The sequence below is a fragment of the Mycena indigotica genome (assembly GCF_014461135.1).
Source record: "Mycena indigotica strain 171206Taipei chromosome Unknown Mind.scaff0001, whole genome shotgun sequence".
Taxonomy (NCBI): domain Eukaryota; kingdom Fungi; phylum Basidiomycota; class Agaricomycetes; order Agaricales; family Mycenaceae; genus Mycena; species Mycena indigotica.
This window is the reverse complement of record NW_023503000.1, coordinates 2703045-2719256: the sequence shown is the minus strand read 5'-3', so window position 1 is coordinate 2719256 and position 16212 is coordinate 2703045. Positions and strand designations below refer to the sequence as shown.

The 16212-nt window shown below is 50.3% G+C and overlaps 6 protein-coding genes across 6 annotated transcripts; 3 read left to right on the top strand and 3 right to left on the bottom strand.

Annotated features, from left to right (window-relative positions):
* Nucleotides 1-3926: 3926 nt before the first annotated feature.
* MIND_00081100 (uncharacterized protein) lies at nucleotides 3927-7000 on the top strand (the record flags this gene model as incomplete). The annotated part of the gene is made up of 25 exons (XM_037357769.1): nucleotides 3927-3969; nucleotides 4020-4129; nucleotides 4180-4361; nucleotides 4410-4489; nucleotides 4541-4551; nucleotides 4599-4619; nucleotides 4663-4836; nucleotides 4883-4977; nucleotides 5030-5051; nucleotides 5102-5192; nucleotides 5238-5275; nucleotides 5327-5338; nucleotides 5390-5426; nucleotides 5473-5512; nucleotides 5558-5582; nucleotides 5626-5659; nucleotides 5695-5901; nucleotides 5948-6033; nucleotides 6085-6178; nucleotides 6235-6510; nucleotides 6564-6627; nucleotides 6675-6722; nucleotides 6760-6816; nucleotides 6861-6907; nucleotides 6954-7000. Exons 1-25 carry the CDS (start codon nucleotides 3936-3938, stop codon nucleotides 6998-7000), a joined length of 1932 nt encoding a protein of 643 aa, XP_037225679.1. The 5' UTR covers nucleotides 3927-3935.
* A 139-nt stretch (nucleotides 7001-7139) lies between these two features.
* MIND_00081000 (Glyco-18 domain-containing protein) lies at nucleotides 7140-8765 on the top strand (the record flags this gene model as incomplete). Its single annotated transcript, XM_037357768.1, has 7 exons — nucleotides 7140-7318; nucleotides 7368-7741; nucleotides 7790-7914; nucleotides 7960-8056; nucleotides 8103-8195; nucleotides 8240-8327; nucleotides 8375-8765. The coding sequence occupies 7 exons, from the start codon at nucleotides 7140-7142 to the stop codon at nucleotides 8763-8765; spliced, it is 1347 nt and encodes a 448-aa protein (XP_037225678.1).
* A 54-nt stretch (nucleotides 8766-8819) lies between these two features.
* On the bottom strand, nucleotides 8820-9566 carry MIND_00080900 (uncharacterized protein; the record flags this gene model as incomplete). Its single annotated transcript, XM_037357767.1, has 3 exons — nucleotides 8820-9174; nucleotides 9225-9428; nucleotides 9481-9566. The coding sequence occupies 3 exons, from the start codon at nucleotides 9564-9566 to the stop codon at nucleotides 8820-8822; spliced, it is 645 nt and encodes a 214-aa protein (XP_037225677.1).
* A 332-nt stretch (nucleotides 9567-9898) lies between these two features.
* Nucleotides 9899-13075, top strand: MIND_00080800 (Ferrochelatase, mitochondrial; the record flags this gene model as incomplete). The annotated part of the gene is made up of 13 exons (XM_037357766.1): nucleotides 9899-9948; nucleotides 9993-10000; nucleotides 10046-10542; nucleotides 10587-10955; nucleotides 11003-11090; nucleotides 11300-11504; nucleotides 11554-11707; nucleotides 11755-12108; nucleotides 12159-12339; nucleotides 12384-12523; nucleotides 12575-12640; nucleotides 12692-12818; nucleotides 12870-13075. The coding sequence occupies 13 exons, from the start codon at nucleotides 9899-9901 to the stop codon at nucleotides 13073-13075; spliced, it is 2445 nt and encodes an 814-aa protein (XP_037225676.1).
* A 45-nt stretch (nucleotides 13076-13120) lies between these two features.
* Nucleotides 13121-15218, bottom strand: MIND_00080700 (Aa-trans domain-containing protein; the record flags this gene model as incomplete). The annotated part of the gene is made up of 9 exons (XM_037357765.1): nucleotides 13121-13371; nucleotides 13425-13602; nucleotides 13653-13679; nucleotides 13730-13884; nucleotides 13932-14276; nucleotides 14331-14540; nucleotides 14591-14599; nucleotides 14647-14929; nucleotides 14958-15218. 9 exons carry the CDS (start codon nucleotides 15216-15218, stop codon nucleotides 13121-13123), a joined length of 1719 nt encoding a protein of 572 aa, XP_037225675.1.
* Nucleotides 15219-15318: 100 nt separating this feature from the next.
* On the bottom strand, nucleotides 15319-16091 carry MIND_00080600 (uncharacterized protein; the record flags this gene model as incomplete). Its single annotated transcript, XM_037357764.1, has 3 exons — nucleotides 15758-16091; nucleotides 15513-15712; nucleotides 15319-15453 (listed from the first exon to the last, which is right to left on the bottom strand). Exons 1-3 carry the CDS (start codon nucleotides 15972-15974, stop codon nucleotides 15319-15321), a joined length of 552 nt encoding a protein of 183 aa, XP_037225674.1. The 5' UTR covers nucleotides 15975-16091.
* Nucleotides 16092-16212: the final 121 nt, after the last annotated feature.

Sequence of the window (16212 nt, the reverse complement as noted above, 5' to 3'; positions counted from 1 at the left end):
CGCTGGTTGCAATCCTGACCGCTTTTGGTTCCATGACCAGCTAGTTGACGTCCTACCTCTAGCTATCCTTGACATTTCAACTTCTTTCCAGTGAGGAACAATAATCGACCGGCACGTCCCCTCAACATCACAAGTCTGAACGCATCATCAAACCATTCTCGACGCGCGAAAGGGAGAACCAAAACCCAGACCGAAAGTGGTAAAAATAGACGGCTGGCGTTGCGACCGTCATTAGGCACGGTCTACAATTGACCCTCGCACTCTTTTCTGTGTCCATCAAGGTGTCATATATTCCCTTAATGCCCGAAGTGCACATGGAAAGCAAACTAGATGAATTTGACGCACCTCGTCGAAAGCTGCGACAGTCGCATCATCTCTCAATATCAAGAGCCTCATGACAACCGAAAAGCTCCTCTGTACGGACGGTTTGACTTTGCAAAATGGCAGCAAACGACAATCACTTGCAAATAGTTAGCCTAGGGGTTGTTTTCTTGACCTCCCTTGGCTCCTGATGTGGGCAATCACAATGTGGATGGGAGAGTACGTTGGGTAAATGTTGGGTGGGTCCTCCTATTAATTCCATCACAGGGAGTGCAATATAAGTGGCCGAGGATTTCCTCTTGCCGGCGCGCAAGAATGTCTCAACCTCTTCCTGTCGTTACGTACATCATGGGTGGTTGGGTGGGTCTTAGCGCGTAAGCTCTTGCCCTCAACTCACCGCGTGTTGTTTCTAGGACCTGGGTGTTTGCGGCGATCTTCTGCTGCAAGGCGTGATTTTCGGCCAAGTAGCTCACTACCTCACTCTTTATCACTCTGATGTGCCTGCCCTTCGGGCTTTCGTTTTTGGCCTTTTCCTCCTCACCACACTCAAGTCCATGCAAATGATGTGCGTGTTTCTACAGTTTTTTGCTACAGTGTTCAATTGATCTTATCATAGTGCCATTCTATGGACTCAAAACGTCATCCACTTCACCAATATCGGCGCAGCAGCTACTATGTTCACTACCAACTGGCTTGAACAAATCAACCTAGGCACGAATCTGCAGTTCACTTCAACCTCTTCTTACGGATGTCCCAGGATTCGGCGGCTTCATAACATTTTACGTCCAAGTGTTCCTTTGTCAGCGTCTCTGGGTAAAGCACTCAACCACGTTATCAGCACCTAATTTACCAGCTTCGCAGGCTCTTAGCAAAAACTATTATATCGTCGTCATTTTGATAGCCGTTTTCACGTTCTCGCTGGTGGCCGCATTTGTAGCGGTAAGCACCCGACAACTGTTTGGGATCAATGCTGCACGTTTAACAGGTTGGCTTCACGTTCAACGACCAGCCTGCAAGAGGCACTTGGAGTGAATTTTTCGGCCATTGGCGCGTTTTTTCGCTGATCTTATTCTAGTCTCTATCCATCTCGGTGTGGTTTTTGGCGGGGATCTCTTACTCTGTAGCTCCACAGCCTTTTTCCTGTTGGTACGAAGCCTAACCAAGCGCTGGTTCCAGTCTGACCGTGACTATCCTAACAGAAACACTCAAAACAAGTTTTGCCGCAGACTGCAGGAATGCTGAACGCGATTCTCAAACTTACGATCCAGAGCGCTGTGCCTGGAGCCTTATGCGCTATGATCAACCTCATCACCTCGCAAACCGGCGACAAGGCCGATCCGTTCAATCCGTCGACTATGGTTTCTATCATCTCCACCGATCTGTTGCCTAAACTCTACGCTCTTAGCGCGTTGTGGACCTTGAATTCACGACGTTCGATACGACTTTCACGTTCGACGGGCCAAAATACGAGCAGCACGGAGGGACAGAGTGGGAAGAGGACTGGCGCGCCAAGCGGTGGGCGGGGAGTCGAGCTTGGCACCTTCCAGCGCATCCAAGTTCGCACGCAGGTGCAGACTGTGCATCATACGGACGATGATGTTATAATGTTTGCCCACGGGAATGATCTGAAGCCCATGGGAATGGAGGAGACGAGTATCGATGCGGAGAGTGGATCCACAAAGAAAGGTTTGCATTAGTCAACAAAGTCCTCTTGTGTAGCTCAGTCAATAGCTTGGTCACGGTGGCACTCTGACGCCTTGTTTTCCATTAAATAGTGTGGTCCGTCTGGATCGCCATTGTGAAACTATGAGTTATTGATCAAGATTTATCAATTAACGCGCTAATACTACTAGTAGTCTTCGTGGAAATTGTAACTGAATTGTGTTCGAAACGTTAGTAAGTGCGTGCCAGGATAGACCGTGTTGAAGTAAGCGGGTTGGCGAACCCGAGTCATCGCCGAGAGATGACGTCAGCGGCTGCGCCATCACCGACGCTCGGCGCGTCGGGAATGTTCTCCCACTTTCTATTGACTCAGAATACAGAATATACTAGAATAAAGAGAGTAGTATAAATACTTGGTAGTCCTACTCTAATAAACATCGAATATTTTGTCTGGTTTCTTCAACAGGTTATGGGCCCCGGCACCTCACATTGGCCAAGCACCCCACAGTAGCGACACCACTTATTATCCCCTGCACCACCCTCCTCCGACACACAGCGACCACGCGATGGGACGGCTCCATGGAGCAGCCTTTTGGGATGTGATCCCTCTACGGCAATGGGCTGGCAGAGCAGCGGGGAAAGAGCGGCGAAGGGAACGACACGTACCGGACACTCGATCACGGATGGCAGATGGCTCAGCATCGCCAGCACACGGACAGATGAGCATGGTCAGCACAGATCGGTCATCGACACAGCTTCGGGCTCACGGCGCGCCGGAGCGGCATGGACTTGGCTTGGGATGGGTTACCGCCATGGGATCGCCAATGGGCTGGATCAGTTGGTTGGGACCTGGAATGGAATGGAACAGAGTCACGAAAGGGATCGCCACGATGGGCTGGATCACAGTCGGACTCGGAATTGGATGGACTTGAACTGGAACCGGGCCGGAGGCTACCGACCTGACATGGGAATGTACTCGCGGACACGGACATGGACACCGAGGGCTTATGGGCCGCGGCAACGGATTTGGTATGGGCACGGCATGGACTCCGGGTTGACGCTGGCGCCGAGGGCGGCCAGGAAGGACCATAGGAACGGCCAAGCAGCAAACGGCACATGGGCAACAGACACTGGGATTTACAGTCAGCATCAGAGACTGCATGGAGAAAGGGGGAGTCTACAACACCACAAGAAAGCCTCTAACCCAGGCGAGGTATTCCACTGCGCACCATGCTTGCGAAAGCACGGCTCGACTCGTGTTCGAGGGGGAGTGTTGAAGTAAGCGGGTTGGCGAACCCGAGTCATCGCCGAGAGATGACGTCAGCGGCTGCGCCATCACCGACGCTCGGCGCGTCGGGAATGTTCTCCCACTTTCTATTGACTCAGAATACAGAATATACTAGAATAAAGAGAGTAGTATAAATACTTGGTAGTCCTACTCTAATAAACATCGAATATTTTGTCTGGTTTCTTCAACAGACCGCAGCAAAAGTTCACCGCGATCTGGAAGGATCTAGTCTTGGTCGTATCCGAAGGCAATGCGATGGGTTCGTAATTGCTTGCATCGATTGGGAAAGCGAAAACTTGAACTTGGACATAAACTTGAAGCAGTCTGGATCAGTAAGTCTAAGTCAATTGAGCAATGTTACCACTACAGTGGTTCATATAGCCATATAACGATAACTTTTCGTTGTTGTTGTTGTGCTCGTCAAACTCTGCGCTCGGCGCTCAGCCAGACTTGAGCCAGCAGTCATCCGCGGCAATCAACGACTGATGGCGCAAATCTTCAATTCCGATCAACTGGATTATGTGATGGTTGTAAACAACCCGCGTCATAGTTTTTCGAATCTTCGATGCGGGCCGCCCTGCCTACGTTGAGAACTGGCCAGACGCGTGGAAATACGGTGGTGATTATCATGTTGAGCTAAAAAATCCTTTTCCCGCGTTACTCTATGGCGTCTTCGTCTTCCAGCTCAGTGCCCGCTTGTGCGTGTTACTACTACCTGCCTTGCACACCATTCTTATGTCTCTCCAAGTCGCGGACAACGTTATGTATAGGCGACAAATAAGCCACGCAAGCTGGACTTCAAGAAATTCAGACTCTCCTTACCCGGGGGCTTCCTCGTCGCCATTACTGCAACCAAGAGTACGCTTGGATCCCTAGGTTTTCGTTCGCTTTCTCAACCCTAATTCTAGTATGACTTCCATCCCAACCCCGCCGAGTGGGGCATCGACTTTGGCGAAACGGACGACGACGATTTACACAGAGCCGAAAAACCCAACCACAACGTCGAGTTTTCTGGTAACCCTTGGTCAATACGTGGGCTCACCAACCTCGGCTGCCTGTTTATACTAATTGCGGGCATTCTCACTCTTTTGTAAGTCCCGTTGCTGCTTCAGCTTCTCAATTCAAGTCGTTGGTGCAGCATCGGGTATCCTGTCTTGTCGTTTCGATCGACAGAAATTGGCACAACTAGCTCGTTGGGGAACCTGGGAGGGAGAAACGGTGCGTGTTGCCACCTCTATGCTTGCTCTCATCGCTCACTGTCATCCACAGGGACTGGTCAAGTATGCGGCACGACAGACTTTGCTTCTCTTGTTAAAATCATTCATAGGTTCCTGACATAGGCAATTGGGTGAGTTTTGAGGTGACAGTTCCGCAGATAGTAACCATTGAAGGGGCTCATCGACGCGGAAACGCCAGAGATCGCCTACGTAGTGCCCTCATGGAATGGTGGGGAGGACATGCAGCTGGTCGGTGGTTTTTTCCAAACTCAGCTCGATCTCCCACACTCCGTTCATCTCAGGTATTCAGCGACGAATTCAACACCGACGGCCGGACATTCTACCCCGGTCAGTGAGAGCGCCGTGTTTGAAATTGCACCTGATCTGGCTCCAGGGGACGATCCATACTGGGAAGCAGGCAAGTTGCTGCGCATTTCGCTGTAGAAATAATGCCGACATTCCCATCCGGCAGTTGACTTGCACTATTGGGTGAGAGTGTCATCCAAATATATGTTGCACCGGTTGCTAAATGCATCGCAAGGCCACGAATAACCTGGAGGCTAGTTTATCCATCGAATCAGGTGTCTGTCCACTTGACAAACGAACCAACTAGTGGTATGACCCCGAAGCCGTCACCACCGCGAACGGCAATCTCGTCATCACGCTTTCTCAGAAAGAAACGCACAATCTCTCGTACGAAGGGGGTGAGGGGATAAATGGAACCGGAAGCTTATGCTCACTGAATGCAGGAATGTTGTCGACCTGGAACAAGTTTTGCTTCACAGGCGTAAGCGACGTTATCGTCTTCGGTTGGGCTTGAATGACGCGACATGCATAGGGCTACATCGAGGTACCACCTGCTTCCGTTGCCATCGAAAGATCTCAATCAAAAAATGTGTAGACCAGTGTGCGACTACCAGGTCTGAACAACATTCAAGGTATGTCCCATCAGTGTCTTCGATATCATTCTCTAAGAGGTAACAGGCTTGTGGCCCGCTGTCTGGACCATGGGAAACTTGGGACGGTAAGAGTGCATATGTGGAGAATTCTCGAGTTCAACCCGCCTCAGGGCCGGATATGGTGCTAGCTTGGAGGTATGTTGATGATAACCTGGGTTCTAACGATGACGTTCATTAGGGCATGTGGCCGTATTCTTATGGCAAGTTTTTATGTTATGGACGCTAAGAAACTTGACTTGTTCGATAGACTCGTGTGATGTTGGTACTGCACCGAATCAGACTCACAACGGAGGCCCTTTTGCAGCGACGGTGAATGGTGATACAGGCCATGATGGAGAACTATCTTGGCTACCAGGACAGCGTCTTTCGGCCTGTACGTGTCCAGACCAAGACAATCTACATCCAGGACCGAAACGCGGCAATGGTTATGTGGGCAGGGCCTCACCAGAAATTGGTTTGTCGTTTTGGAGTGGAGAGATGACGATTTTTGACTCCGACAGATGTGTTCGAGGCTCAAATTACTTCCATCAACAAGGTCCTCATACCACAAGTCAGCCAAAGCGCTCAATGGGCTCCATTCGATGCTGTTGGTCAATCTCTGAGTTACACTTAACCTCCTGATTGTTCAATTTCGTAGGCATACCAGTGGTTAAACACGTCCGACTTCTTCAGCATGACTGACCCCACAATCTCCCATATTAATTCCTTCAAAGGTAGCATCACGCAAGAAGGTTCGTAGCTTTCGAGTGCTTAGTAGTGATAAGACTGACCATAACACGCTACACAGCGACAAGCATTGTGACGAATACTGCTCCTTTGTGCTACGAGGACAATGGCAACTGCTTCTCTATCTACGGCTTCGAATACAGACCTGGCTTTGATGATGGCTACATTACCTGGATCGCGACCAACAAGGTTGCGTGGACCATCAAGGGCGGAGCCGTAGGTTCAAATCCACAAACACAAATTGGCCCGCGACAGATTTCCGGTGCGAACTTTTCTCCAGTTGTACTATCTCCTCATGCGACTGTAGCGGAACCTATGTACTTAATCGCAAATCTTGGTGCGACAACAAACTAACACATTCGGGGCTCACGCTTTCTTACCATCGCTTAGGAATGTCGTTCAACTTTGGCAAGGTTGATCTGGAACACCTTCCCTTCCCTTGCCATCTAGAAATGTGAGCCCTCTGTGATCACCTCGCTTATTTGACCCATATGTCTCTAGTGACTACATTCGAGTCTATCAACCTAAGAGTGCAATCAACGTTGGATGGTCTGCTTCGTCGTCGTATTCAGACGTAACACATAAGCTCACTTATTCCAGCGATCCTCCAGGATACCCAACACAAACATACATCAACACGCAAGTTCCAAGTGGTGTGGTAGTCTGATGGCTGACTCTTTTCTCTAGCTATATCCAAGCATACACGAATCCTAACCTAACAACATGGAGAGACGGTTAGTGTGAAGGCTTTCGTGACCGACAGAGATTGACCATCTCTAGACTTCGGCCAGCCTTTCCCAAAATCTAGTTTTCTTGGCGAATGCTAATAGCATGGACAATAAACACATCTTGTAATAGACAATTGATCAATGCATATTCCGTACCTCGGCCTGTTGGAATTAAGTAGAGGGATAGGGGTTACCACCCAAATCGGGCGAAAGCGTCATAAGTGATCCGTCACCATCTATGCCTCTACCACTACCTTCACCCTTCAAAGCAAGTTTTTTACTCTTCGTCGCGGCTTTTCTCTCCTCCTTACTGCTCTGGACTGCTCCGCGACGCGTTTCTCTTAGCGACCTCTTCAGCGGCCGCCACAACAACCACACTCCCAATATGTCCAACAAGGGAAAATACACTGTTGCGTAGTGAGTGGAGTCGTTCCTTTCATCTGCTGCTGAATGTCATCTTTCCTAGCTTCGTCAACTGGGGAATCTACGGCCGCAAATTCCCGCCCTCGTTGATCCCAACTGAGCATCTCACCCACATCCTATACGCCTTTGCCAACATCAAATCGGATGGCGAGGTCGTCCTCTCCGACGACTGGGCTGACAAAGACATCCACTACCCGGGAGACTCGTGGAACGATTCGGGCAACAACCTCTACGGCAACTTCAAAGCGCTATACCTTTTGAAGAAACAACACAGGCACCTCCGTACATTGCTTAGCATTGGAGGGTGGACTTACTCGCCCTCATTCCACCCTGTCGTCGTCAACCCCTCGCTACGGGCCAAATTCGTGCAGTCCGCAGTCCGGCTGCTGGAGGACTTCGGGCTGGACGGCCTAGATGGTAATTATGATATCTCATCACAGTGTAGTTCGCTGAAGAGTTTATTAGTGGACTACGAGTATCCGTCCAACCAAGAGCAAGCGGTGGGGTATACCGAGCTTCTTCGGGAGCTCCGGTATGCCCTCGACGAACATGCGAGAAGTAAAGGGACCGACTACAGATTCCTGCTTACCGTGCGCCTTCTTCTGTCAGGCAACTCAAACTCACATCTAGAATAGATCGCGGCGCCGTGTGGCCCAGACAACTACCAGAAGCTGGTGGTTAACCAAATGGACCGGTACCTCGACTTTTGGAATCTGATGGCCTACGACTTTGGTTGGTATTGTCTCAAGGTTCTCGATGAGTGGCTTATATTTGACAGCTGGCTCCTGGGACAGTGTAGCGAACCACCAGGCGAACATTTACGGCGGACCTATCAGTGCTTCAACAGCAGTTGAATGGTATATCTCTCAAGGTAGAGAAACACGTATGATTATTTAGCCCCTCTGACATACGCAGGCGTTGAGCGCTCCAAGCTGATACTTGGAGTCCCTCTTTATGGTCGCTCATTCATGAACACAGAAGGCCCCGGAAAGCCATTTTCTGGGTAAATAAACCCTTACTCTTATCATTGCAACTCATCCCATCTCACAGCATTGGTCCGGGAAGTTGGGAGCAGGGGGTATACGATTACCGCGCGTTGCCGCTTCCTGGTTCGCATCTTTTCCGTGATGAGAAAGTCATGGCGAGCTGGTCGTACGACTATAACAAGAAGGAGATGATCAGCTTTGACACGGAGGAGGTGATCCGATGGAAAGCAGAGTGGATTGCCAACACTGGGTTGGGAGGGGGTATGGCGTGGGAGATGAGTGGTGACAAGGGCCGTCCGCGAGAAGGCATGGAGGGCGGTCCTGGTAAGGACCCACAACCTGGACAAAGTCTTCTTCAGGTGCTCCATGAATCGATGGGCTACCCGGACCGGAGCTACAACTGGCTCAAGTACGAAGGCAGTCGGTTTGATAACATGCGCAATGGAATGGAATAGGTGCTCCAAAATAAATGTACATTATTATTTTACAAATCATTGTGAATTACATAATCATCCAAGTATTGGCTGGTATGCGCGATTTCCAGCAGCCCAGCGATGGCCTCGGTCAGCAGCAATTCCAGTGGCAATGACACCGACAGCTACAAGGATGCCGCTGACCCATGCGACAGTGGTAAGCCAGAAACCGGCTCCCAAATGGCCATCTCGGAATGTCGGGAAACGAGACATGCGGACTTGGTCGAGAATGAGAGCGAAGGCAGTCAAGGCAAGCAGAGCATGGATTGTCACGAGACCTGCAGCAGCCTTCCAAATGCGACGCCGACGGCTATGGGTGCTGACGCCAATGGCAATGGCCACCAGAGCCAGCGCTCCAAAGCCAATCGCTACTTCAGTCGCGTAGCGAGCGCTGCAGAGCAAGTTATTGTTGTTTCCCTGTTTGTAACTCGTGTCGCCTACCTTGCCCACATAGCACAGAAGGATTGGTTGTCGTCATCACAGCCGTCGTCTTTGCGGGTAGGGAACGGACGGCATTCCTCGTCTTCGTAGCGAGAGCGATCTCCCCCGGGAAGCTTAACTTCTAGCCGGGTGCAGACAGTCGAGAGCCCGTATTTAGCCTCGAAGATTGAGTTGATAGCGTCAGCGCGGTATCGAGCAACAACCCTGCAGCAAAATACAGCTCCATCCAGGTGGGTAAATGGGGCCTTTTACTTACCAGTCGACACGGGTCAGAGAGATGATAGTTAGAACGGTCGTGAAGATGACCGCAAGGGCAGTTAGAACATAAGAGGTTTTCCGCATGGTGGCTGCTAGTCAAGAGCAGTCTGCTGTTAAATACTGCGGCCTGGGGCCGACGCGACCTCGACGCGGGAACGAGGTCATCAAGACGTCATCATGGCTCCGGTCACATGACTTGTTAGATTTGACCGGACTCGGATAATGCCAGTGAATCTTTTGTCGTTTGAATATTTGCTGGATGCCAACGGAGGCCTATAAATATACCACATCGTCGAACCAGGAGGCTCTACGGTGACCTCTTTTCCGAGTGCCTGAGTGAGAAACCTTTGGGAACGATACCGTGATAGCCGAGCCAATGAGTCGTCGCGGAATACATCATCATCTTGCTTTCGACCATGTTGTCCCGCTCACTGAGTCGCTCGTTTGCTACCCATGCAGGCAAAAGGTGAGCAATATTGTGTTTGACGCGTCTACAGCTCAATTCCCCAGCCCAACAGGTTAGTCATCTCCGCCACGTCGCGCGGGGCCTTACGCGTATCCAGCGATTGTTATGATGAATATGGGCGGGCCTGAAACAGTCCCGGAGACTGGAGAGTTCCTCACAAATCTGTTTTCTGACGGGGACCTCATACCGCTGCCTTTGCAAAGGTTTTCTGCACCGTGGATTGCCAAACGTCGAACTCCACAAATCGAACAGCAATACACCGACATTGGTGGTGGCTCCCCCATTCTCAAATATACGAAGCTACAGGGAGAGGGAATGGCTCGCATCCTGGACGAATTACATCCAGAAACCGCTCCACATAAAGCTTATGTTGCGTTCAGATATGTGCGACCGCTAACCACCGAAACCGCGCGTGAGATGAAGGCTGACGGCGTGAAACGGGCCATTGCATTTACTCAATACCCGCAGTACAGCTGCAGTACCACGGGAAGCAGTCTCAACGAGCTCTTTCGCAAGGGCAAGGCGGGTGAATTGGACCCAGAGATTGAATGGAGTGTTATAGACAGATGGGGTACCCATCCTGGCTTTATTGAGGTGTGTCTATCGTGTGCATATGTCCTCTTGTTAATATTTCTTAGGCCGTTTCCCAAAACATAGAGAAAGCCCTGGCCAACTTCCCTCCCGACAGACGCAATGACACCGTCATCCTATTCTCCGCCCATTCGCTGCCAATGTCGGTGGTTAACCGTGGGGACCCATATGTGCTCGAAGTGGCCGCCTCGGTCTCTGCTGTGATGGACCGATTAAAGAACGTAAATCCCTACAGACTGGTCTGGCAGTCACAAGTTGGCCCTTCCGCATGGATGGGAATGCAAACTGGCGATGCAATAAAGGGGTTGGCGCGGCTGGGAAAGAAGCAAGTGGTGATTGTTCCCATTGCTTTCACCAGTGACCACATCGAGACACTCTATGAGATCGACCTGGAATATGTGAAGGAGGCGAAGAAGGTGCGTAATGGTTTCGTTTGCGAGTGTTATGAGCTTACGCTTACCAGCTTGGGATCGAGATTTATAGAGCTGAATCATTGAACGATTCACCGGTCTTCATTCGTGCGCTTGCCGACATTGCGGCTCATCACTTGCGTGAGTACTCAAAAACACGGAAACCTGTCAGCGTGCAACTTGGACTTCGTTGTCCTGGGTGCACGAACAATACGTGTAAGGAGCAGAAGACATGGTTGGCGAATGGCGGTAGGTAGCAGTAGATTGATCGAGTTTCCTTTTTGGGAGTGTTGTAATACCTTCAAACTGAACCACCACCATGGCCACGGTTGTATCCTCACCGGGAAAAGTCTTAATGGCGGGAGGCTATCTGGTTCTTGATCGCGCTTACTCGGGATTGGTGGTCTCAACCTCTTCGCGCTTCTATACCGTTGTCCAGAAATCGACCCAACAAGACGCGTTGATTAGAGTCCGTTCTCCCCAGTTCGTTGGCGCTACATGGGTGTATTCTGTGAAATCTGTGCCTGTTGTGTTGGTGGAGTCGCTTGCAACAAAGTACGACGCGTTATTCGAGGCTGAAGCTGACGTTTAAAGGGAATCTCAGCCAAAGTAACAACAAGTTCATCCATCTCGCTCTCCAGAACACAATCTCGCTGGTCTCTGAAATGAAAGGGGCTGATTACGTCCAGAGCATAATGTCCTCTGGCATCGATGTGTGCATTGTTGGTGACAACGACTTTTACTCCCAGCGAGCGCAGGTCCGCATCTCTCGCAGCTATGTGAAGTGCATTCATTCTTGTGATAGCTCTCTAAACTTAATCTGCCTCGCACACTTGACTCGTTAGCCAAGATTCCCCCATTCGTTGAGACGGGTGTGCCGATATCGCAAGTCCACAAAACTGGCCTCGGCTCTTCCGCTGCCCTGATCACCTCCCTCGTCTCCTCGTTGCTCCTACACTTCTCTGCCATTTCTCCCTCCGATTTGGAGGGGACAATCACACACGGCAGAAAACTCGCTCACAACCTTTCGCAGTACATTCACTGCCTGGCGCAAGGTAAAGTTGGCAGCGGCTTCGACGTTTCGGCTGCGGTGTTTGGGAGCCATATATATACTCGTTTCGATCCGCTGGTCATCCAGACGTTAATGGCGGATGATGCGGTAGGTCTCCCGAACTGCCAAACGTTGCTCAGCTCTTTATTTTTGACTAGCCGAAATCTCAATCCATCTTATCGGTTATCTCCCCTTCTAATGAAGCGTGGAATTACCGCATCGACGACTTCCAACTTCCGCCCAGTACACGGATAATGCTGGCCGATGTCGACGCAGGCAGCGATACGCCGTCTCTCGTCGGAAAAGTGCTTAAATGGCGCAAAGATGACAGTGTTGCAGGTGAGATCTAATCACAACCCTAAACTAACGTTGATCCCCGTTAGCGAATTCCCTTTGGTCAAGACTCAGCGAAATCAACCAATCCCTCGCGCAGCGCATCCGAAAATTAACGGAGCTACATGCTAAGCATCCAGAGGCTTACAGGAAATGCGTGAATGTCTTGTCGACCTTACCAAAGACCAAAGTCTATGTGCTCTCATTATCAAGTTTCATCAAAACTCACATGTTTTCACAGTGGCCCCAGTCCAACCTGGACTTTGATATCGTCTCAGCCTTCCATGATGTCCATCTGAGCTCGGAGGTTATTTCTCCCATCTGGTTCCATGTTTTGTGGTTAAACTTACATTGCCAGGCTATTCGTGAACAAATGCGGGAGATGGGGACCCTCTCTGGAGTCCCCATTGAGCCGATGGAACAAACAGAGCTGCTTGATTTGTGTATTGCGCAGCCTGGCGTCATTGGGGGTGGGGTCCCTGGTGGTGCGGTCTTGTTTTGGCATTTTGTGTTGTTCTTGACTTAGGTATTACCAGCTGGCGGGTACGATGCGTTATGGCTCCTGGTCTGCGATCCAGAAAATGCACAAGGGGAAAGACCCATGAACGTTATCGAGAAAGTCTGGGCGGAATACAAGAAGCTGGATGTCTCGCCTTTATCTGCAGTCGAGAGTATGGCGAAAGGAGCTCGACTGGAACGCGTGGAGGACATCCACGGCTTACAAGCCGCCATTACGCGGTAATTAGTTAATGTTACAATGGGTAAATTAGAAGGTCCAGGGTCCACTCTACATACAGATCTTAGCACTTCCCTCTGGTGTCCATGATTTTGCAAGAGCGAGGTATAGTGAAATGGTCATGACCAATACGCCAAAGACAGCGCAGATATATGCTGGTAGTTTCGCACGACTATGCCATGGGGCGTTTTTGTCGGCGAGCTTGATGAAGCAACTGGCGGGGAAGATGAAGGCGAGGGCACTGGCTGCCACGCCGCCTGTTATCTCGAGCATTACCCCGAGGTCGCAGGTGATCAACGACACTAAGTACCAAGTTCAAGCACGTAGGAGATGGGACACAATTAATGAAGCTCACCAAACATGGAGGCAAACAAAATTGTCGTGGTAAAAAAGACGTGCCGTTCCATTTTGAATGTCTCGTGGGAGAAGAAATATTGCTCTATGACCTCTCGGCACACAAAAAGCTCAAGCGGGAGCGTCGTGAACATGTTCAGGCCAAAGCAGAAGCGCGCTACGTTGATTAACGTATCGTCCTGACGTTGTCCATTAGCCGATGTGAAAGTGGAAAAAGGCCTGCCCAAACCGGTGCAAAATTATTCAGGATATTTCCCTCGAAAAGGGTAAAATATGTGTGCCATATAATGGTAGGAACGCACACACCTGAGTTTTGTCGGTAAAGACGACGTATCCGGATATGGCTAGTGTACAGCATGCGATGAGAGATAGCAGTGTCGAAATATGCGTAACGAAAGCAAAACGATCCAGCGTTGGTGTTCGTAGACTTCCGTAGATGAGGAGCGAGTTGTGATGACAAACTGGGACACTATAAGCATGAATAGCATAGCAAGTGCGCTGACCCTACCAAAAGCGAAGCTGATGACGCCAATAGCCTGGAATACGCCAGGCTCAATGAAGGAGAAGCGTTTAGATGGGTCGCCCTTGAGTTCTGGTGCAGTCTGTGGGCTTTCGATCATGACCGAGGTAACAATGATCAGCATTCCGATGAGCGCGAGGCCAGATGCCCGGGATAGTTTGTGGATGTCGCGGTAGAGGGAGAGAGGGTAGGAAATGCATATGGTGCATAAGGAGATGACGAACTTGCGGTTCGTGAAGAGCGATAGGACGGGCACTTGGTAGAGCTGCGGAAATATGGACCGAATGACATGGGGAATGGTGTCGCCGATGATAATGCCAAACGCACACATGCCTGAGGCCGGAAATTAGCAAGAGAGAGATGGCACAATCTTCATAACCTACTTACCTCCAAACGCAAAAGCGAATTGAAAAAACGAGACCGAGGCTCGTCCACTGGCACCAAAGCAATGGTTCATGATCCCAATATAGCTGTGTGTTCCGCTCATTTTTGCGTTGATGACTATGAGACGAATCGTCCAATCCGTGATCCCACACAGCACAACAAGAAGGAAGAGACCAGTGAAGAAGCCCGCTTGGCTAACAGCATAAGGCAATCCTCGAGTGATATGAGCGAGGCGAACGCGGCCCAAGCGGGAATATAGCTACCGATGATACCTGCACTTTGGTGAGCTTGAAATCATTTGAAGCCAGTACAAACATACCGGCACCCAGAATGGAGTTTGCCATGTTGGCAATGGAGTCTATTAATCCGCCTCCAGCAACCCGCTTCGCTGCTAGTGCTTCCAGGTCTACATCCGGACCAGACGATCCGTTGGTGCCATTAACATGCAGTAAAGGGACGGACACATCTACTCCACGAGAGTGTGACGCGTCGAAAAGGCCGACAAGCAAAGGCATAGACTGGTTCCGCGAACCAGCGCGAACCTGAGACTGCGAATCTTCATCAAGTTCATCTGTGTCTTGGTCAAACTCTGAGGCAATTAGCTAGTCATCAGTGGTCAGAATGAACGACACACCCGTTTCTCTGCTCGACGTCAAGGACCTCAGCGGCGGGGGCTATTACTTGGACTTCTTCTTGGAAGCGAACATTTCGTCTTGGTGTGTTAAGGGCTGACTCTTCTTCCTCATCAGAGTCGAGCGCGAATATTGTATTGTCGTCATCTTGAAGGAGCGGCTGGGCGGCTTCGCGATTTGGCTGGCTAAACATGAACGCATCCAGCAAAGAAAAGATTTCAGGGAGTTTGATGTGACTATGAGTTGTCCAACCAATCATTTTAAGTCTTTACGAGGGACTGGACTATTCTAAGTACAACTTACTGGAGACCGACATCAAGATAGCAAAGTAAATAGAGAGGAAGCACCGTTGCTTGCTACTACTGGAAGTCCGCCCATCGGAAAATATAGCGGTCCGAGCTACGCACATCGTCATCTGGGGAAGCTTTCAAGAGGCGCAACTGGCATCTCGAGCAGTCACAATGCCCGTAGGGCCCCGGGGACGTTTCACAACCCTATCGACCAGTATAAGCCAATCCGAAAATAAAGCGTGGAAGCATTCAAGTTGACACACCGACAGAAATAAATGGACCCCAGCGGCTGAATTCCTGTAGCTTGCGATGAACCTCCCCCATTGCCCCAAGTCTTCAAGCTCGTTAAAGATGCTGATTGCGACCAGGAAAGAATTAAGGGCCAGTGGATGTGTCAGCGAAGCCATGGCGACAAGGTGTTGTGTTGAATACTCATTTCGCTGACAATGAACACAAAAGGAGACTGGATGGAATTTGAGGAAGGCTCATGCCATATAGGAGCACGCACCGACGTAGAGGGAGTATAACATAACGAGCATGAGCGGATATTGGCGCCTGAGTGGTTCTGACTGGGGTAGGCTTGAAAATGCGAGCACAGCACATTTTGCGAAGAACAGCGAGGAGAATTCTCCGTCGGGGAAAAATGCCATCCAGACGACGAAGAGACAGCGAGTGAAGGTGTTGGGGACGACGAAGAGAGAGCGAGTGAAGGTGTTGGGAACCATGCAAGTGGAAAGGGGATGTGGGTCTTTATAGTACTCGGAGTCCCTAATTTCTAAACCCCTAGTCAATATTCTTTGTGATCCTACAATGGACTGGAGATAAAAAGAGACATTTCCCATGGCAGTGAATCCACTGATTTAGGATGTTTAACCCAGAAGGAGTTCAACGCATGCCAAGTTTTCGACTAGCTTCTGTGGGGGAACAGGGGCATTGACTTGGACCTGGACTTGGAAGCGAATG